Source organism: Ranitomeya variabilis, chromosome 5, assembly GCF_051348905.1.
Source record: "Ranitomeya variabilis isolate aRanVar5 chromosome 5, aRanVar5.hap1, whole genome shotgun sequence".
Lineage (NCBI taxonomy): Eukaryota > Metazoa > Chordata > Amphibia > Anura > Dendrobatidae > Ranitomeya > Ranitomeya variabilis.
In genome coordinates this window covers 125,350,492-125,372,583 of record NC_135236.1, presented here as the reverse complement: position 1 = coordinate 125,372,583, position 22,092 = coordinate 125,350,492, and the positions used below count along the sequence as shown (strand labels likewise).

Sequence of the window (22,092 nt, the reverse complement as noted above, 5' to 3'; positions counted from 1 at the left end):
GGAGAAGGCGTCCTCCTTGGTTAGATAAAGACCTCCTTCTTCATTAATCCAAAATGAGGGGGGTTTGTCATATGAACTAATTTTAGCTCTTTACAGCAACCTATCAGGAGCTTTAGGATCTCCAAACTAATTTCACTGGGCAGCATAGTAAAGAACAAGTTCAAACATACTTTTCTGGCAGCTAATGGATCTTCCATTGCTGGGAAAATCATCTTTGTAACTTTAAATGAGGTTTAAGTGCTTAGAGGGTGGGCCAATTCCTGACTTGTCCATCTATCCTCCACATTGGCCTCATTAATGTCTCTTCTGCATTGCAAAAAACATAGAGGTGAATAAGAGACAGCAGTCAAGCATGTGGGGCTGGCTCTAGACCGGAGAGGACCAGTGCAATAGGCAGGAATCACAAGCTAAATTTACCGTACATACAGATCCAACATAGATTTTCTCATTGATAGGAAATCCCTTTGCAGGCCACCAGGATATGTTTGAACTTGTCTTTATCTACTCTAGCCAGTAATGTAATCACTGTACTTTGGTCACACTTAAAGAAGCCCACCCATGTGTATTTTTTAATTAAATGTGTGTACGTACATGTGCTATAGTGTGAGTGCATTAATATACTCACCTACCGCTGCTTTTTCCAGTGTTCTGCATCGTTCTTATCCTCTGCTGCATGACATCACCACCCTGCAGACTCTCCAGGTCACACTGTGCTCTGTGTGACCAGGAAGTGACTTTTACAATGTAAGCCTATGGAGTATCAGAACGAGGTACCATAGGCGTACGTTGTAAAAGAGACCTCAAGCTGACGCATAGATCATAGAGTGATCTGGCTAGTCACAATTGTGGTGACGTCACTCAGAAACAAAACAGAATGGTGCTGGACACCGGAGAGAGCAGAGGTAGGAGAGTATATAAATACACTCACACTCCATTACATGCACATATACACACATTCAATTAAAAATGTACATGGAAGTGCTTCTCTAATCTCCTGACAGGTCCGCATTAATAGGGAGGTGATAAGGGTCCCTATCTTCCCTTGCCAGATATAGTATAGGCCTTTTTGTCCATCCAACAAAAAAGCAGCCACAGAGAAGTACAAAACATAACAAGGCCTATGCATAAAACAACATAAAATTCTTTCGCTTTCTAAAGTGATAATAAAGAATTTTAGTAAAGGATGAATAGTTGTTTTGCGCAAAATCTCAAATTGATCAGTTGTTTTGTAACATTAGTCTTATTTAAATGGAATCTGTCACCAAGTGTTTACTACCCTATCTGAGAGCGAGCAGCATATGTAGGGACCCGCCCACAGCACCAATTGGAAGGTTTTGGTATACACTGTGCATAGGCAGAAAGCTGTCAATCAGTGGTGGGGGTGGTTATACAGAGCTCATGCATATGGAGGACCACATGGCAGCAGGTCTGCTAGTCCTCTAATGATAATCTCCTGCTCATAAAACAGTGATATTATCTACGGTAATCTACAACAAAGAGCCCAGTAAGTAGAATCAGAGTATCTGTCTCTACATTATGCTGCTCTCAGGTTAGGTGGCAAAAACCTGGTACAGATCCCCTTTTTTTCATTTCTGTCATGGATATGCTACCTGTATTATTGAGGGACTGAAACCATATCTTATCCACTTAAAGGACACTACTAACAACTGATAATAAATGGACCTATGAGTACTCAGACTTCAGAGCAAACATGTCTATGGTCACAATGTGGACTCTGCATCCGCCAGGATTACCGAGATATGCTCCATGGTTCTTTAGTTCATCAGGAAACTCTTCGAGATAAGATTCCCTTCGTGGTATCATCTTCCCACTACTGGTCTCTTTCAGAACAGCCCCACTCCAGTCATATGCACCCACAGCTCCCAGCAAGATCCCATCCTGAAGAAAAGGATATGCAGATAATAGTAAATAATAGTGGATGTCAAAGCGCACAACGATAGGCAATAAAGAAGGGCACAAAGGTTTGTCCACTACATATATTTATGTACAAAATGGCCAAATGGGGTCATAAAACAATAAAGAACACATACTCACTCCCTAGCCAGTAGCACTATATAAACACTCCTCTTCCAGCCTGGATTAAATGTCAAAATTGCTGCAGGTCAGTGGACTCTGATTGGCTGCAGCAGTCATGTGACACCCCTCTGCCACAAGAAGACGTAAAGAGACTGAAGGGGGACATAGAAAGCACTGTGGAGACAAACAGGCAATCCCTGCATGTGCTGCAGCCATCTAGCAGGCACGAGACATGCAGTGGTGGGGACTAAAACATATTTTTCAAGCACTTCTTAAGGACAGTGTTGTGTGCATGGTCTGTGAGCAGTGCAGAAGTCATTGTGCAGGGAGGGTGGAGGAGCTGCCATCTATCACTGGTGGATCCTATGTTATCTGCATTCATCCTGCTGGTGATAATAATGAAATGACTGCTGGAACTGAGCTGTACCGAAAACTAAGTGTCTGACTATTATGAAGCTCAGTGGTAAGCGTAAAAACTGATAATGGAGGGTTTGAATTAGGAACTCTCTCTATTAATCCCAGATTTCCTAACAAGTTATTTGAAAATGATTTTTCTAAACCAGACAACACCTTTAATTCATTATTAAGAATAACTGGTGCAAATGGAGGTGGTGGATGGAACGAACCCAATGTGAGAATGTAAGGTGCTGCATATGCAAATTGTGTTCTGTCTTGGCAAATTAAAAAAAGAGTTACGTGATCAAGAACAATTGGGTTTCTGTATATTAGAAACGGATATAATAAGAGCACATTCTGCCATATAAAAAGACGATAATTTCGCCTTTTTTATAGGATTCCTTACACATAATTTATACAAGAGTTGGTTACCAAACCACAATGAAGCAGAGGAAGGTAGAAATGTCCTATTGAAAAAAAAAAACGTTTAATCCATCCGTGAAATGGACGGAATAAGGTTGAATGTCCTAATGACTGTTGCCTAAAGGATTTGTGGCTTGTAGACTTGGACCTAACATTCAGGTTATTATGGGGTCAATTGCTGCGGCCCAGGCCAGAGTGGGGGGCTGACAACACAGAGGTCAAGTTAGTTTTGTCTAGCTGGTGTATTTTGTGTATGTTTCTTATGTCTACATTTATCCATTATACCTTTTGTATCAATTCCTTGGAATTTTAAAGATATCATTAGTAATCAATATTGCTTACATGTAGTGGAAGAAAATCTGTCCTTGCTGTGTGATAGTCTGGTGTATGGTGCGTTACAAGATACCGCTCTAATAACTGCCCCATAATGAGCCATGCACATACAGCATGCATCCATCACATCACCAGGATCGATTCTTATCCACTAAGAGTAAACATTTAAGGTTCCTATTAAATGACTGCAAGCAGAGATCTTGCAAAATGTGATATATAGGTTTCACAATACAAAAAAAGCAAACTTAATTTTATAACACTGCATTATTGCTGCTTCAAAGTCACATTTGACATTGATGATCTGTGGGTTCTTGATTTTGAATCAGGCATCTAATCATATGAATCATTCACTTTGAGGCCAGCTTGGTGTAAAAAAAATACTCTCTATGGACAAAAGTATTGGAATGCCTACATATTACACCTACAGGAGATCTTATGACTTCCACTTCTAAACTCATAGGCATTAATATTAACTTGATTCCCCTTTGTAGCTAGAACAGACTCCAATTTTTCAGGAAGTTTTCAACAAGATTTTGGAAATGGCTGTGGGAATTTTTGCCCATTCATTCGGAAGAGCATATGTAAGGTCGGACACCAAGAAGAGGGTCTGGCTCGCAATCTGTTTTCTAGTTCATCCCCAAGGTGTTGGATGGGGATGAGGTCAGGGCTCCGTGCATCATGTCATGTTCTTCCACACCAAGCTCACCCAACCATACCTTTATGGACCTGCTTTGTGCATTGGGCATAGTCATACTAGAACAGAATGATCTCACCGTGTTGGAAGCATTCAATTGTACAAAATGTTTTGATATGTTGAAGCATTAAAATTATCCTTCATTGGAACTAAGGGGCGCAAGTTGAACCCTGAAAAATGTACCCATAAAATCATACCCCCCACCAAACTTTACAGTTGGCACAATGCAGTCAGGTAGGTAACGTTCTGCTGGAATTCACCAAGTCCAGGCTTGTTCATCAAACTGCCAGATAGAGAAGTGTCATTCATCACTTCTTCAGAGTCTAGTGATGGCTTTATATTACTTCATCTTAGAACCATACTTGATGATATAAGGCTGAATCTAAATTCAGCTGCTCGACCATGGAAACCCATCTCATGAAGCTCTTACGAGTTTTAGTGCTGATGCTAATTCTAGCCAAGGCATGGAGCTCTGCGTTCATTGACTCAACAGAGTGTTGGACACTTTTTTGCACTATGCAAAACTTTTGTCCATAAAGTGTATTTCAATATGTGCTTACCTACCCATTCTCTACTGCTTCCTCTCTACCGCTGCCTCGGAGCCCTGTTGGTCTGGTTGACTCATCTTTTTGCGAAAATAGCAGATGATTACTGCAGCTAAATCGGTGACTGCAGCGGTAACAAACGCACTGCTGCTATACTGGGTCCCAATGCCAATATGACATTCTTGTCTACAATATTTTGCATACATTCCCTCCTATTTGTGTAACTTTACCAACTTCTCTACTCACCTCCACTACATGTGATGAAAACCCTGCCTGGGACATTTCAAGCCCAAATGATGTCTCATTCTTGTTGGTTCCTGCAATTAAAATAAAGTCAAAACTTGAGCAACTGAGACATTTTTGTAAATTCCTGCAAATTGAATACGACAAAAATGACTGAAAACATACTAAAAATGGATAAAAGTTGGAAACATCATTTAACATAATTACAGTTAGAGAAATTCAAAACGATATGATTGGAAAAACAGATAAATCAGTAAAACATGGCAGACAGTCAGATTTAAAAACTTTAAAACCAAGTTTCATAGTATTTAACCCAAGGATCCTTACATGACTCCAGCTGTATAATACACACAGCCATCACATTATCTTGACACTTTATCTTGGCCGAGAATTCTCCAGCAGCCACTTCCTACATTCCGACCTTGCCACATGCAGAACAATCCTTCTTGTCTCGTTTTTTAGATATTGATCTACACAGCCCAGCTACATACAGAAGACTCAAAAAATCATATTTTTCCATTGATCTACAAATACAATCTTCCTTCTGAAACCTTTGATGTCTCCTACAAGGTCCTGCCCTACAGACATAGATGGTTTATTATAGTTCAGAAGACAAAAGTCTACAACCATGATGCAATAAACCTCGTCTCTTTGGATCTTTTCATTTGAAGCACTGGTGGTTCATCATGACAGATATTAATGTACTTATTTTTAAGGCAATGACCCATGGGAAAATATTATGCAAAGTAGCTCATACCAGCCAAACCATGATAACCGTTGGTATGAGTTACTTTGCACATTTTTCCCATAGAGTATTGCTTTGAAAACAAGTCATTATGCTGAGTTGGGTGTTGTGAATTTGGATTCTGGGCTCCCCCGGTGGCTACTGGTGGAATTGAACTTGTGACATCATCTTCCCTGTTCACCTGTTCTGATTAGATCTGGGTGTCGCTATATAACCTGGCTTCTCTGTTAGATGCTTGCCGGTCAACAATGTTATCAGAAGCCTCTCTGTGCTTGTTCCTGCTCCCAGACATCTACTAGATAAGTTGGACATTCGTCCATGTTTTGTTTTTGTATTTTGGTTCCAGTTCACAGCTGCAGTTTCGTTACTGTGTCTGGAAAGCTCTTGTTGATCAGGAATTGCCACTCTGGTATTATGAGTTAATGCCAGAGTCCTAAAGTAATTTCTGGATGTGTTTTGTTAGGGTTTTCTACTGACCATGAAAGTATGCTTTCTGTCTTCTGCTATCTAGAAAGCGGACCTCAAATTTGCTAAAACTATTTTCCTGCTGCGTTTGTTGTTTCATCTCATATCACCGCCAATATATGTGGGGGGCTTCTGTCTCCTTTTGGGCATTTCTCTAGAGGTGAGTCAGGTCTTATATTTCCCTCTGGTAGCATTATTTAGTTCTCCGGCCGGCGCTGGGCATATAGGGATAAAAAGTAGGACATGCTACCTGGCTACTTCTAGATGATGCGGTAGGTTTAGTTCATGGTCAGTACAGTTACATCTTCCAAGAGCTTGTTCCTATAGAGGCTTATGCTAGTTCTCTGGCCATGGAGATCATGACAGTTTGACCGGCCCACTAAAGGGTTAAAATCCTTGGCTGAGAAAGGAGAGAAATAAGAAGTCTGCTGAGAGTTTTTTTTTTTTTTTTTTTTTCCTCTGTGCTCTTAATTGGATCACTTGCCAGTCTGTCTATGCTGCAGTCTTTCTTTTTTTTCTCTCTCCTTATAATCTTTGAATGGCTTTGTGTTCACCTGTTAATAATGGATCTTCAGAGTGTAACTGCAGGTTTGAATAATCTCACCACGAAAGTACAAAATTTGCAAGATTTTATTATTCATGCTCCGGTATCTGAGCCGAGAATTCCTTTGCCGGAATTCTTCTCAGGGAATAGATCTAGCTTTCAGAATTTTAGAAATAATTGTAAGCTATTTTTGTCCCTGAAATCTCGTTCTGCTGGAGACTCTGCACAGCAGGTTGGGATTGTGATTTCCTTGCTCCGCGGCGACCCTCAAGACTGGGCTTTTGCATTGGCACCAGGGGATCCTGCGTTGCGCAATGTGGATGCGTTTTTTTTGGCCTTGGGCTTGCTGTATGAGGAACCTCATTTGGAACTTCAGGCAGAAAAAACTTTGATGTCCCTATCGCAGGGGCAAGATGAAGCTGAAATTTACTGCCAAAGATTCCGTAAATGGTCTGTGCTTACTCAGTGGAATGAGTGTGCCTTGGCGGCTACTTTCAGAGAGGGTCTCTCTGATGCCATTAAGGATGTTATGGTGGGGTTCCCTGTGCCTGCAGGTCTGAATGAGTCCATGACAATGGCCATTCAGATCGATAGGCGTCTGCGGGAGCGCAAACCTGTGCACCATCTGGCGGTATCCACTGAGAAGACGCCAGAAAGCATGCAGTGTGATAGAATTCTGTCCAGAAGCGAGCGGCAGAATTTTAGACGGAAAAATGGGTTGTGTTTCTATTGTGGGGATTCTACTCATGTTATATCAGCGTGCTCTAAGCGTACTAAAAAGCTTGATAAATCCGTTTCCATTGGCGCTTTACAGTCTAAATTTATTTTGTCTGTGACCCTGATTTGCTCTTTGTCATCTATTACTACTGACGCCTATATCGACTCTGGCGCCGCTTTGAGTCTTATGGATTGGTCCTTTGCCAATCGTTGTGGGTATGATTTAGAGCCTTTGGAAACTCTTATTCCTCTGAAGGGGATTGACTCCACCCCATTGGCTAATAATAAACCACAATACTGGACACAAGTGACTATGTGTATTAATCCGGATCACCAGGAGACTATTCGTTTTCTAGTGCTGTATAATCTACATGAGGATTTGGTGCTGGGATTGCCATGGCTGCAGTCTCACAACCCAGTCCTTGACTGGAGAGCTATGTCTGTGTTGAGCTGGGGATGTAAGGGGACTCATGGGGACGTACCTTTGGTGTCCATTTCATCATCTATTCCCTCTGAAATCCCTGAGTTCCTGTCTGATTATCGTGACGTCTTTGAAGAACCCAAGCTGGGTTCACTACCTCCGCACCGTGAGTGCGATTGTGCTATAGATTTAATTCCGGGTAGTAAATACCCAAAGGGTCGTTTATTTAATCTGTCTGTGCCTGAACATACTGCTATGCGAGAATATATAAAGGAGTCCTTGGAAAAGGGACATATTCGTCCATCGTCATCTCCCTTAGGAGCCGGTTTTTTCTTTGTGTCAAAAAAAGACGGCTCTTTGAGACCATGTATTGATTATCGGCTTTTGAATAAAATCACGGTTAAATATCAATACCCATTGCCGTTGCTGACTGATTTGTTTGCTCGCATAAAGGGGGCCAAGTGGTTCTCTAAGATTGATCTCCGTGGGGCGTATAATTTGGTGCGGATCAGGCAGGGGGATGAGTGGAAAACCGCATTTAATACGCCCGAGGGCCACTTTGAGTATTTGGTGATGCCTTTTGGTCTTTCTAATGCCCCTTCAGTCTTCCAGTCCTTTATGCATGATATTTTCCGCGATTTTTTGGATAAATTTATGATAGTGTATCTGGATGATATTCTGATTTTTTCGGATGACTGGGACTTTCATGTCCGGCAAGTTAAGAGGGTTTTTCAGGTTTTGCGGTCTAATTCTCTGTGTGTCAAGGGTTCTAAGTGCGTTTTTGGGGTTCAGAGAATTTCCTTTTTGGGATATATTTTTTCTCCCTCTTCCATTGAGATGGATCCTGTCAAGGTTCAAGCTATTTGTGATTGGACGCAGCCCTCTTCTCTTAAAAGTCTTCAGAAATTTTTGGGCTTTGCCAACTTTTATCGTCGATTTATTTCTGGTTTTTCGGATGTCGTTAAGCCATTGACCGATTTGACTAGACAGGGTGCTGATGTTGCTAATTGGTCCCCTGATGCTGTGGAGGCCTTTCAGGAGCTTAAGCGCCGTTTTTCTTCTGCCCCTGTGTTGCGTCAGCCTGATGTGACTCTTCCTTTTCAGGTTGAGGTCGACGCTTCTGAGATCGGAGCTGGGGCAGTGTTGTCGCAGAAAAGTTCTGACTGCGCCGTGATGAGGCCTTGTGCCTTCTTTTCCCGTAAATTTTCGCCCGCTGAGCGGAATTATGATGTTGGGAATCGGGAGCTTTTGGCCATGAAGTGGGCGTTTGAGGAGTGGCGCCATTGGCTCGAGGGGGCCAGACATCAGGTGGTGGTATTGACTGACCACAAAAATTTGATTTATCTTGAGACCGCCAGGCGCCTGAATCCTAGACAGGCGCGCTGGTCATTATTTTTTTCTCGGTTTAATTTTGTGGTATCGTACCTACCAGGTTCTAAGAATGTTAAGGCGGATGCCCTTTCTAGGAGTTTTGAGCCTGATTCACCTGGCAACTCTGACCCCACAGGTATTCTTAAGGAGGGAGTTATCTTGTCAGCTGTTTCTCCAGACCTGCGGCGGGCCTTGCAGGAGTTTCAGGCGGATAGACCGGATCGTTGTCCGCCTGATAGGCTGTTTGTTCCTGATGATTGGACCAGTAAAGTCATCTCTGAGGTGCATTCTTCTGCGTTGGCAGGTCATCCTGGAATTTTTGGTACCAGGGATTTGGTGGCAAGATCCTTCTGGTGGCCTTCCCTGTCACGAGATGTGCGAGGCTTTGTGCAGTCTTGTGACGTTTGTGCTCGGGCCAAGCCTTGTTGTTCTCGGGCTAGTGGATTATTGTTGCCCTTGCCTATTCCTAAGAGGCCTTGGACACACATCTCGATGGATTTTATTTCAGATCTGCCTGTTTCTCAGAAGATGTCTGTCATCTGGGTGGTGTGTGACCGTTTTTCTAAGATGGTTCATTTGGTTCCCCTGCCCAAATTGCCTTCTTCTTCCGAGTTGGTGCCCCTGTTTTTTCAAAATGTTGTTCGTTTGCATGGTATTCCTGAGAATATCGTTTCTGACAGAGGAACCCAATTTGTGTCTAGATTTTGGCGGGCATTTTGTGCTAGGATGGGCATAGATTTGTCTTTTTCGTCTGCTTTTCACCCTCAGACTAATGGCCAGACCGAGCGGACTAATCAGACCCTGGAGACATATCTGAGGTGTTTTGTGTCTGCTGACCAGGATGATTGGGTTGCTTTTTTGCCATTGGCGGAGTTCGCCCTCAATAATCGGGCCAGCTCTGCCACCTTGGTTTCCCCGTTTTTCTGTAATTCGGGGTTCCATCCTCGATTTTCCTCCGGTCAGATGGAATCCTCGGATTGTCCTGGAGTGGATGCGGTGGTGGAGAGATTGCATCATATCTGGGGGCAGGTGATGGACAATTTAAAGTTGTCCCAGGAGAAGACTCAGCTTTTTGCCAACCGTCACCGTCGTGTTGGTCCTCGGCTTTGTGTTGGAGATTTGGTGTGGTTGTCTTCTCGTTTTGTCCCTATGAGGGTCTCATCTCCTAAGTTTAAGCCTCGGTTCATCGGTCCGTATAAAATATTGGAGATTCTTAACCCTGTTTCCTTCCGTTTGGACCTCCCTGCATCCTTTTCTATTCATAACGTTTTTCATCGGTCGTTATTGCGCAGGTATGAGGCACCGGTTGTGCCTTCCGTTGAGCCTCCTGCTCCGGTGTTGGTTGAGGGTGAGTTGGAGTACGTTGTGGAAAAAATCCTAGACTCCCGTGTTTCCAGACGGAGACTCCAGTATCTGGTCAAGTGGAAGGGATACGGCCAGGAGGATAATTCTTGGGTCACTGCATCTGATGTTCATGCCTCTGATCTGGTTCGTGCCTTTCATAGGGCCCATCCTGATCGCCCTGGTGGTTCTGGTGAGGGTTCGGTGCCCCCTCCTTGAGGGGGGGGTACTGTTGTGAATTTGGATTCTGGGCTCCCCCGGTGGCTACTGGTGGAATTTAACTTGTGACATCATCTTCCCTGTTCACCTGTTCTGATTAGATCTGGGTGTCGCTATATAACCTGGCTTCTCTGTTAGATGCTTGCCGGTCAACAATGTTATCAGAAGCCTCTCTGTGCTTGTTCCTGCTCCCAGACATCTACTAGATAAGTTGGACATTCGTCCATGTTTTGTTTTTGTATTTTGGTTCCAGTTCACAGCTGCAGTTTCGTTACTGTGTCTGGAAAGCTCTTGTTGATCAGGAATTGCCACTCTGGTATTATGAGTTAATGCCAGAGTCCTAAAGTAATTTCTGGATGTGTTTTGTTAGGGTTTTCTACTGACCATGAAAGTATGCTTTCTGTCTTCTGCTATCTAGAAAGCGGACCTCAAATTTGCTAAAACTATTTTCCTGCTGCGTTTGTTGTTTCATCTCATATCACCGCCAATATATGTGGGGGGCTTCTGTCTCCTTTTGGGCATTTCTCTAGAGGTGAGTCAGGTCTTATATTTCCCTCTGCTAGCATTATTTAGTTCTCCGGCCGGCGCTGGGCATATAGGGATAAAAAGTAGGACATGCTACCTGGCTACTTCTAGATGATGCGGTAGGTTTAGTTCATGGTCAGTACAGTTACATCTTCCAAGAGCTTGTTCCTATAGAGGCTTATGCTAGTTCTCTGGCCATGGAGATCATGACAGTTGGGTCTCTTCAATGAGAGTCAGTATACCCCTGAGCTGCGGTTAAAAGGGTTGTCTGCTGCTGGGACAACTCTTTCTTAAATATATTCCCCAATGTAAAAAATAAATCCATTACTTACCTCCCACACTGGTGCCATTCTAGCAATGTCAGCCCCAGGTCACCAGTCTTTCGTGACATTGTTATGCTACATAAGCCCTACAGCCAATCAGCGGACCTTAACCCCTTCACCCCCGGAGCTTTTTCCGTTTTTCCGTTTTCGTTTTTCGCTCCCCTCCTTCCCAGAGCCATAACTTTTTTATTTTTCTGTCAATTTGGCCATGTGAGGGCTCATTTTTTGCGGGACGAGTTGTACTTTTGAACGACATCATTGGTTTTACCATGTCGTGTACTAGAAAACGGGAAAAAAATTCCAAGTGCAGTGAAATTGCAAAAAAAGTGCAATCCCACACTTGTTTTTTGCTTGCCTATTTTGCTAGGTTCACTAAATGCTAAAACTGACCTGCCATTATGATTCTCCAGGTCAGTACGAGTTCATAGACACCAAACATGACTAGGTTCTTTTTTACCTAAGTGGTGAAAAAAAATTCCAAACTTTGCAAAAAAATAAATAAATAAAATTGCGCCATTTTCCGATACCCGTAGCGTCTCCATTTTTCGTGATCTGGGGTCGGGTGAGGGCTTATTTTTTGCGTGCCGAGCTGGCATTTTTAATGATAGCATTTCGGTGCAGATACGTTCTTTTGATCGCCCGTTATTGCATTTTAATGCAATGTCGTGGCGACCAAAAAAACGTAAATCTGGCGTTTCGATTTTTTTTTTCATTACGCCGTTTAGCGATCAGGTTAATGCTTTTTTTTTATTGATAGATCGGGCGATTCTGAACACGGCGATACCAAATATGTGTAGGTTGGGCTTTTTTTTTATTGATTTATTTTGATTGGGGCGAAAGGGGGGTGATTTAAACTTTTATATTTTTTTTATTTTTTTCACATTTTTTTTTACTTTTTTTTTTACTTTTGCCATGCTTCTATAGCCTCCATGGGAGGCTAGAAGCAGGCACAGCCCGATCGGCTCTGCTACATAACAGCGATCATCAGATCGCTGTTATGTAGCTAAAATGCAGGTGTGCTGTGAGCGCCGACCACAGGGGGGCGCTCACAGCCACCGGCGATCAGTAACCATAGAGGTCTCCAGGACCTCTATGGTTACAATGCACAAGCATCGCCGACCCCCGATCATGTGACGGGGGTCGGCGATGCGCTCATATCCGGCCGCACGGCCGGATGCGGTAGTTAAATGCCGCTGTCTGAGTTTGACAGCGGCATTTAACTAGTCAATAGCGGCGGGTGATCGCGATTTCACCCGCCGCTATTGCGCGCACATGTCAGCTGTAAAAAACAGCTGACATGTCGCGACTTTGATGTGCGCTCACCGCCGGAGCGCACATCAAAGCGGGGGTCCCGACATGTGACGTACTATTACGTCACATGTCGGGAAGGGGTTTTAAAGGGGTTTACCCGTGAATAAAAATACATTTTAATCAATATATCTTGGAATAATAATAACTTCCACAATTGGATGTGTTGAACTAAAATGTTCCTGTGCTGAGATAATCTTATAAATGTGCCCTTGCTGTGTACTGTGTAATGGCTGTGTCTGACTGTACAGGAACATGGTCTGATCATACCACAGCTCCTGGGCAGGGGAGGAAGCAAAAAGTATACAGACATTAAAGCATGGGGTCATAAATAATTATTTTAAAATAAAATATTTGTTAAAAACAGGCAGTGAAATTCTTTATCGCACAAAAAGAATCAGGCTGGTTTCACACTTGCGTTTTGATCTGCAGCGTTTTAGCGCTAAAAAACACATGCATTTTTTTTCTATACTTAACATTAAAAAACACATGCGTTTTTTAGCATGCGTTTTGACGTGTTTTTGGCAACGCATGCGTTCATTTGCAGAAATGCAACCTGTAGTAATTTCTAGTGGCGTTTTTTTGCCGCAAAAAACCGCGTGGGTTTATTCGCGGCAAAAAAATGCATTGCTGTCTATGTAAACGCATGCGTTTTTAAGCACATGCATTTGCTTGCGTTAAAAACGCATGCGTTTTTATAGAAAAACACAAGAAAAAACAAGAAAAAACAAGAAAACCCTAACCCTAACCCTAAACACAAGAAAAAACAAGAAAACCCTAACCCTAACCCTAAACACAAGAAAAAACAAGACAACCCTAAGGTTAGGATCCCCTTAGGGTTAGGGTTAGGATCCTAACCCTTAGGGTTAGGGTTAGGGTTAGGATCCCTAGGGTTAGGGTTAGGGTTAGAGTTAGGATCCCTAGGGTTAGGGTTAGGGTTAGGATCCCTAGGGTTACTAGGGATCCTAACCCTAACCCTATCCCTAGCTATTTCTGTTTTTAGTGGGTTTTCTAGTTGATTTTGATGATTGGCAGCTGTCACACACTTCTCAGCATGCTTTTAAAAAACGCAAACGCAGGAAAAAACGCATGTAAACGCCGCAAAACGCCGCGGTTTTTTTCTGCATGCAAAAACGCATGCGTCTAAAAAACACGGCGTTTTGCCGCGTTTACATGCGTTTTTTCACCACATGCGTTTTTTTTTTAAAACGCTGCAGATCAAAACGCAAGTGTGAAACCAGTCTCAGCTGTCATCCCATTCTGTCCGATCTTTATACCCTTTTGCTTCCTCCCCTGCCCAGGAGATGTGGTATGATCAGACCATGTCCCTGTACGGCCAGACACAGCCATTACACAGTACACAGCAGGGGCACATTTATAAGATTGTCTCAGCACAGGAACATTTTTTTTAAACACATAATTATTATTATTCCAAGATCTATTGATTAAAATCAACTTTAAAATTAACTTTGTTCATGGGGAAACCCCTTTAACCCCTTTCTGGCATTGGACGTACTATTCCGTCCATGTGACCTGGGACTTAATTCCCATGGACAGAATAGTATGTCCAATGCGATCAGCCGATCTCCCGAGGGGGAGTGCGGCTGATCGCGGCCGGGTGTCAGCTGACACCCAGCACTAAGTGCCAGTAGCAGTCATGGACCGCTCACGACACTTTAACCCCCAATACACTGCGATCAACAATGATCACAGCGTTCCGGAGCCGGCAGAGGGGCTGACAGCATGACAAGGAGTCCCGATCGCTCGCATGGTAACCCGATGTCGTCATGACGTCATCCAACTTACCAAAGCTGAGAGACTTCCTGTCATGCGCAGTGATGACCAGGAAGTCTCTCAGGTCAGTGTACAGAAGCTGCAGCGCTGACAGCTTCTATAGCATGCAGATCTGCAGGCCATATAAGCGATCAGCCTGCACAAAATGAGGGTCCCATAGTGGGACACAGTGTAAAAGTTAGAATGAATGTACATTTTTTTTTTAATAATTGTAAAAATATTGTAAAAAATAATAATAAAAACAAATATTTATTATATCACTAAATAAATATTTGAATAAAAATAAAAATCTAAACAATAAAAGTACACATATTTAGTATCGCCACGTCCGTAACGACCCGACCTATAAAACTGTCCCACTAGTTAACCCCTTTAGTTAACACCATTAAAAAAAATGCAAAAAAACAATGCTTTATCATCATACCGCCGAACAAAAAGTGGAATAACACGTGATCAAAAAGACAGATATAAATAAAAGTGGTACCACTGAAAACGTCATCTTGTCCTGCAAAAAACAAGCCACCATACAGCTCCATCAGCAAAAAAATAAAAAAGTTATAGCTCTCAGAATAAAGCAATGCAATAATAATTATTTTTTTATATAAAATAGTTTTTATTGTATAAAAGCGCCAAAACATAAATCATGATACAAATGAGGTATCTCTGTAATCGTACTGATCCGAAGAATAAAACTGATTTATCAATTTTACCACACGCAGAACGGTATAAATGCCCCCCCCCCCCCAAAGAAATTCATGAATTGCTGGTTTTTGTTCATTCTGAATCACAAATGTCATATGCCTGAAAATGGTATCAATAAAAATGTAATCTCATCCTGCAAAAACAAGACCTCACATGACTCTGGGCCAAAATATGGAAAAATTATAGCTCTCAAAATGTGGTTATGCAAAAACTATTTTTAGCAATAAAAGGCGTCTTTTAGTGTGTGTCAGCTTCCAAATATAAAAACCTGCCATAAAAACCTGCTTGAAAAAGTAAATCAAACCCCCCTTTATCACCCCCTTAGGGAAAAATAATAAAATTTAAAAAAGTATTTATTTCCATTTTCCCATTAGGGTTAGGTTTGGGGCTAAAGTTAGGGTTAGGGCTGGGGCTAAAGTTAGGGTTATGGTTGGGGCTAAAGTTAGGGTTAGGGTTTGGATTATGTTTACAGTTGGGATTAAGGTTAGGGTTGGGATTAGGGTTGGGATTAGGGTTAGGGTTGTGTCAGGGTTAGGGGTGTGTTCAGGTTAGGGGTGTGTTTAGGGTTATGGTTAGGGTTGGGATTAGGGTTAGGGGTGTGTTGGGGTTAGGGTTGGAGTTAGAATTGGGAGGTTTCCACTGTTTAGGCACATCAGGGATCTCCAAACGTGACATGGCATCCGATCTTAATTCCAGCCAATTCTGCGTTGAAAAAGTAAAACAGTGCTCCTTCCCTTCCGAGCTCTGCTGTGCGACCCAAACAGTGGTTTACCGCAACGTATGGGGCATCAGCGCAATCAGGACAAATTGGACAACAACTTTTGTGGTCCAATTTCTCCTGTTACCCTTGGGAAAATTAAAAATTGGGGGCAAAATATCATTTTTGTGAAAAAAAATATGATTTTTTTATTTTCCGGATCTACATTATAAACTTCTGTAAAGCACCTGGGGGTTCAAAGTGCTCACCACACATCAAGATAAGTTCCTTATGGGGTCTACTTTCCAAAATGGTGTCACTTGTGGGGGGTTTCCACTGTTTAGGCACATCAGGGGCTCTCCAAACACGATATGGCATCCAATCTCAATTCCAGCCAATTTTGCATTGAATAGTCAAACGGCGCTCCTTCCCTTCCGAGCTCTGCCATGCGCCCAAACAGTGGTTTACCTCCACATATGGGGTATCAGCATACTCAGGACAAATTGTACAACAACCTTTGGGGTCCAATTTCTCCTGTTACCCTTGGTAAAATAAAACAAATTGGATCTGAAGTAAATTTTTTGTGAAAAAAATTAAAATGTTCATTTTTTTAAACATTCCAAAAATTCCTGTGAAGCATCTGAAGGGTTAATAAACTTCTTGAATGTGGTTTTCAGCACCGTGAGGGATGCAGTTTTTAGAATGGTGTCACTTTTGGGTATTTTCTATCATATAAACCCTTCAAAGTGACTTCAAATGTGACGTGGTTCTTAAAAAAAAAAATGGAGTTGTAAAAAGGAGAAATCGCTGGTCAACTTTTAACCCTTATAACTTCCTAACAAAAAAAAATGTTGGTTCCAAAATTGTTCTGATGTAAAGTAGATATGTGGGAAATGTTACTTATTAAATATTTTGTGTGACATATCTCTGTAATTTAAGGGCATGAAAATTCAAAGTTGGAAAATTGTGAAATATTCTAAATTTTTGCCAATTTTTTTTTCACACATAAATGCAAGTCATATCAAAGAAATGTTACCACTATCATGAAGTAAAATATATCACAAGAAAACAATGTCAGAATCACCGGGGTCCGTTGTAAAATTGGCCTGGTCATTAAAATTCAAACCACCTTTGGGGTAAAGGGGTTAATGGTCTGCAATGCTCACACCTCCACTAGATATATGAAGTCCGGTACGGGAGGACAGTATAGACTGATTTGATTTTACATTAGGGAATATAATATTTAAGGAGGACCTGACACTAAGTCAGAAGTTACCAGTTTTTCCTCTTATTTTATTCCTGCTGCTTCCCTGACTATTCCGATTTTTGTGTTTCTTCAAGTCACCAATACAGTTGCAAAGATATGTGCCTTTTTCTTTAGTGGCAATTTTTATGTTCTTCATCAAGGGATTATTGCTCACAAGATAATAATTCAGAGAATCCTAATAGCACACCCTCAGATAATCATGTGAGCAAATTAAAAATTAGTACTAGATAATAATGTAAATATCTCTGAAGCCTGAATACTCAGGGGAGCAGTGGGAATAAAATAAGAGCAAAAAACAGGCACTTTTGACCAGGTGACAGGTCGAGGACAACCCTTTTAAGGCATCTCATTCAGCCACCCAATTAATCTGCTCTGTGCTAATGAAGGTCAAAACACCGTAAACAATACTGTTTACAGCTCTACAACTAGGCCTCTGGTATAGATATATGAAATATATCATACATGTATCACACAAAAAGAGATTTGATTATGTATAATGAAGAATACCTCCTTCTAGACTGAATATTCTTTCACCAAGGGCATCCACAATGTCCTTCAAGGCAGCTTCATCTGTGACATTAAAGAAATGCTTGTCATCAGGATCACTGGCAATGAACTTGATCTCATTAAGAAAAGCTTCAGGATTAATTTTTCTCCTATTATAATATCCCAAAACCTAGAGATTAAAAAAATATATATTAAATTCTATCCAATATTGGTATTGCAACTCAGTCTCAATCAAGTAAATGGATTGTAGATGCAATACCAGACACTGTCCTTGCAAAAGAGAGGCGCTGTTTTACATAACCCCTTTGGATAGACTTTTATATAGAATAGAGAAAAACTTACTGCCACTGCGTAACGTGTTATGTTGTCTCTTTCACTTCTCTCTATCACTCTCTTCAGATCTGGGCTGTCATGAGATTCTCCATCTGTAATGACGATCATAACTTTTTTGGCTCCCCTTCTTCCACCATGTTGGAAGGCTTCAGTACTATGAAAAATCATATGCACCAATACAATTTCATTTCTGGGGCGAGCATCAATCTCTCAGTCTAAAAAAATAAATGTATACAAGTTTGTGTCCCCTCACCAGGCTTTCTCAATGCCCAGCGCTGTACGGGTCTCTTCTCCTCCTCTTTGCTCAATACGTTTTGCAGCCTCTACCACTGCGCTCACCGACCGATGGTCTTTTAGGTAAAATTCATGAACGACCTTTTCCCCATACTGAAGCACACCAACCTGTCACAAACACAGGGAGTGTTAGGCTAAACGTGGCTTTGATGCACAGAAGTCTTTCCTTTATTGTCATTTATATACCTGTATTTGCCCAGGAGCAATGTAGAATTTCTGTAGGATGCTGATCAGGAAGCCTTGCACTTCTTCCCATGGGTAGATGCTGTTGGATCCGTCCAGAACAATGACAATATCCATGAAGGTTGGACATTCTGAAGAAGAACCATAACAATAAATTTTAGAGCTGCATGGCATCTAGACCAGTGTATGGGGAAAAAAAAGTTTCATACAATAAATATTAAACATTTTCCCGTCTTTTAAAGTTATAGACCTCACAGATTCTGAGAATAAATGGGCACAAACTCCCTGCCCACACAGGTGACAAAGAGCTGTGCAGTGAGACTTTAAATATTTTAAATATTTTAAAGGTTTTTGTCCTGATAAAGAGGTCGTGTGTTGCCTTGAAACGTGTGGACACTGTAAACCTGTACATTAAACTTCCTCAAGTTTTATTCCATATTGAGTCTTCATCAGCAGCACATTGATTGATGCCTCCATCCCGTTCCATATTGCTCTGGGTCTCTCTGTGACTGGCGCCTTGCAGCCGCTGATATTACGTGCCAATCAGACGTTGCTTCAGTGCAACCTTACCTGGTGAGTGGATTCCCTTTTCCTACACTCCGTCATCATCAGATAAGACCCTATTGAGCTCTTTTGTTTCCCAGTTTTCTTATCCTCAGCTATGATATGTTGACACAGACATGTGACTGCTGCAACCAATGACTGGCTGCATCGGTGACCTCATTGGTGTTGACAGGTTACCATTAAAGTCAGTTTTCTCATGTCATGGCTGGAATAGGAAGAACAGAGTCTGATGGAAGACTGGGGGAAAGGATTCTGGGGGATCAGTAAGGTAGGCAATTATTACGGCATTTTAAAGGGAACCTGTCACCCCCAAAATCGAAGGTGAGCTAAGCCCACCAGCATCAGGGGCTTATCTACAGCATTCTGTAATGCTGTAGATAAGCCCCCGATGTATCCTGAAAGATGAGAAAAAGAGGTTAGATTATACTCACCCAGGGGCGGTCCCGGTACGATGGACGTCGCGGTCCGGGGCCTCCCATCTTCTTACGATGACGTCCTCTTCTTGTATTCACGCTGCGGCTCCAGCGCAGGCATACTATGTCTGCCCAGTTGAGGGCAGAGCAAAGTACTGCAGTGCGCAGGCGCCAGGAAAGGTCAGAGAGGCTCAGCGCCTGCGCATTGCAGTACTTTGCTCTGCCCTCAACAGGACAGACAAAGTACGCCGGAGCCACGGCATGAATACAAGAAGAGGACGTCATCGTAAGAAGATGGGAGGCCCCTGACCAGGACCGCAGCCGGACCGCCCCTGGGCGAGTATAATCTAACCTCTTTTTCTCATCTTTCAGGATACATCGGGGGCTTATCTACAGCATTACAGAATGCTGTAGATAAGCCCCTGATGATGGTTGGCTTAGCTCACCTTCGATTTTGGGGGTGACAGGTTCCCTTTCAGCAACTTTTCTGTCTTAAAATTAGGTTAGTGGACACCCCCTTTTAAAGTGAATCTGTCAATAAGCCAGACTAATCTAAAAGCAGTATAATGTTGATAGACAGAGACCTTGATAACAGCGATGTTTCACTTGCTTGGCTGCTTGTTGTAATTTTGATAAAATCACTATTCTATAGGCCGAGTTCTTCACTAGTGAATTAATAAACCTGCTGCCATGTAGTCTAATCCTGCCCCCACCAATGATTGGCAGTTTTCTGCCTATGGACAGTGTACACAGAAACCTATCAGTGGTGTAGGCAGGGTTATTTTGGAGCTCAGCACTTAGAAAACTGCTAGATCTACAGTAAGGAAGATCGAGACATTATCTAACCTACAGAAACCAGTAAGTGATACATCACAGGAATAGCCGTCTTTGCTCCTACATTATGCTGCTCTCAGATGGGGTAGCAAAAACGTGGTGACAGGTCCCCTGTAAGTAAATCTAATGAATAGATGCCACAACTTTTACTTGTTATCTGAACATCGCAGACTACCCAACATATTGATTGAGTTTGAACTTACTTTGAACAGCAGGAGCCACAATCCTGGAGAAACGGAAATTGGCACCGACCCTATAACACATCCCAGTGGTATAATAGGAACTTCCACATTCATGGGACCAGAGTGGGCTGCAAGCCTGCAACATAAAATAGATCAACACTTTGACTGTCCATGCAAAGTATATTGTGCAGAAATATTTAGAAAATGATGATGTTTTAATAATGCAAAGCTGAATTATAAAAGGGAATATTTCCCACAAAAGCTTCTGAATGCACCAAAGGCAAGAGAGGCTACAACCAGCATGGCATATTGGTCACATGCAAGGGTGGTCTACGGGTACAGCATCGATACATCATACCATAGTAGAGAGGCTGATATGGCATACAGTAATGAATTATATAAGTCTGGCATACAGCTAAAAGCATTAGTACTGAGCAGACACAAATTATAATGTGACATTACCACAAAGCTATTATCTTTAGGATTTGTGACTAGGCTCATTCCCAAGCGCATGTTGTCCTTTCTCTCCGAGACGTTGAAGAGCGTCACCCTGCCTGAGAGACCTCCAGTTACCAGAGACACAGACTTCTGAGACCTCCACAGAGACCTGAGAAACCTCTGAGTTACCACAGAGACCTTAGAGACAACCAAACCACCACACAGACCTCATTCTTAAGGTATGAATCCGAGAAACACAGCATCATGTGTTATTATTTGTTGCGTTGCTAGTGAAAGAGTTCTATTTCAAGGAATATGGGAAGAACGGAAATTTGTCACATTCTGCCTGTCAGCGCTGGCTGCCATTGAAAATGTCTTTTTTTATTTTATTCAGACATTTAAAAAAAAAAAAAAAAACGAATGTGAAACTTTGTAAATAGTCATCATTGAATATTTGGTGCATAAAAAAGACTACAAACAAACTGGGTAATCTGATCTTGCAGTTATACTCCATTCCATTTGTTTTTTTTTTTAAGTTCTGCTAACATACCTTTAAATACTTCAAAACGTATGAATACCAAACCTTGGGACATACAGCGGCATGTAAAAGTTCAGGCACCCCTGGTCAAAATTACTGTTATTGTGAACAGTTAAGAAGTTGAAGATGAAATGATTTCTAGAAGGCCTAACGTTAAAGATGACACATTTCCTTTGTATTTTAGGCAAAAAAATAATAATTTTGATCTTTTACTTTTTTTTAAATTACAAAAAGGAAAATGGGCAGATGCAAACGTTTGGGCACCCTGCTTGGTTAGTACCTAGTAGCACCCCCTTTTCAAAGTATCACAGCTTGTAAATACTTTTTGTAGCTAGACAATATTCTTTCAATTCTTGTTTGAGAGATTTTCTTTCATTTTTCCTTGGAAAATTCTTCCAGTTCTGTGAGATTCCTGGGTCATCTTGCATGTACTGCTATTTTGAGGTCTAGCCATAGATTTTCAATGATGTTCAGATCAGGGGACTGTGAGGGCCATTGTAAATCCTTCAGCTTGTGCCTTTTGAGGTAGTCTAATGTGGATTTTGATGTATGTTTAGGATCATTATCCATTTGTAGAAGCCATCATCATTTCAACTTCAGCCTTTTTACAGATAGTGTTATGTTTGCATGAAGAATTTGTTGAAATGTCATTGAATCCATTTTTCCATCTACCTGTGAATTGTTCTCTGTGCCATT

At 41.9% G+C, this 22,092-nt stretch overlaps 1 protein-coding gene across 3 annotated transcripts in view; it reads right to left on the bottom strand.

Annotated features, from left to right (window-relative positions):
- ITGA11 (integrin subunit alpha 11) overlaps positions 1-22,092 on the bottom strand; it is a 246,562-nt gene that overhangs the window by 114,448 nt on the left and 110,022 nt on the right. The window contains exons 4-11 of one of the 3 annotated variants that reach the window (XM_077263233.1): positions 20,883-20,974; positions 20,442-20,556; positions 18,431-18,558; positions 18,204-18,352; positions 17,960-18,104; positions 17,618-17,786; positions 4,675-4,745; positions 1,755-1,899 (exon numbers count right to left, since the gene is read on the bottom strand). In XM_077263233.1, coding sequence (XP_077119348.1) covers positions 1,755-1,899; positions 4,675-4,745; positions 17,618-17,786; positions 17,960-18,104; positions 18,204-18,352; positions 18,431-18,558; positions 20,442-20,556; positions 20,883-20,974 — 1,014 coding nt within the window. Of the gene's footprint in view, positions 1-1,754; positions 1,900-4,674; positions 4,746-17,617; positions 17,787-17,959; positions 18,105-18,203; positions 18,353-18,430; positions 18,559-20,441; positions 20,557-20,882; positions 21,028-22,092 lie in introns of all 3 variants that reach the window. The other 2 variants (XM_077263235.1, XM_077263236.1) reach the window with 2 other exon arrangements.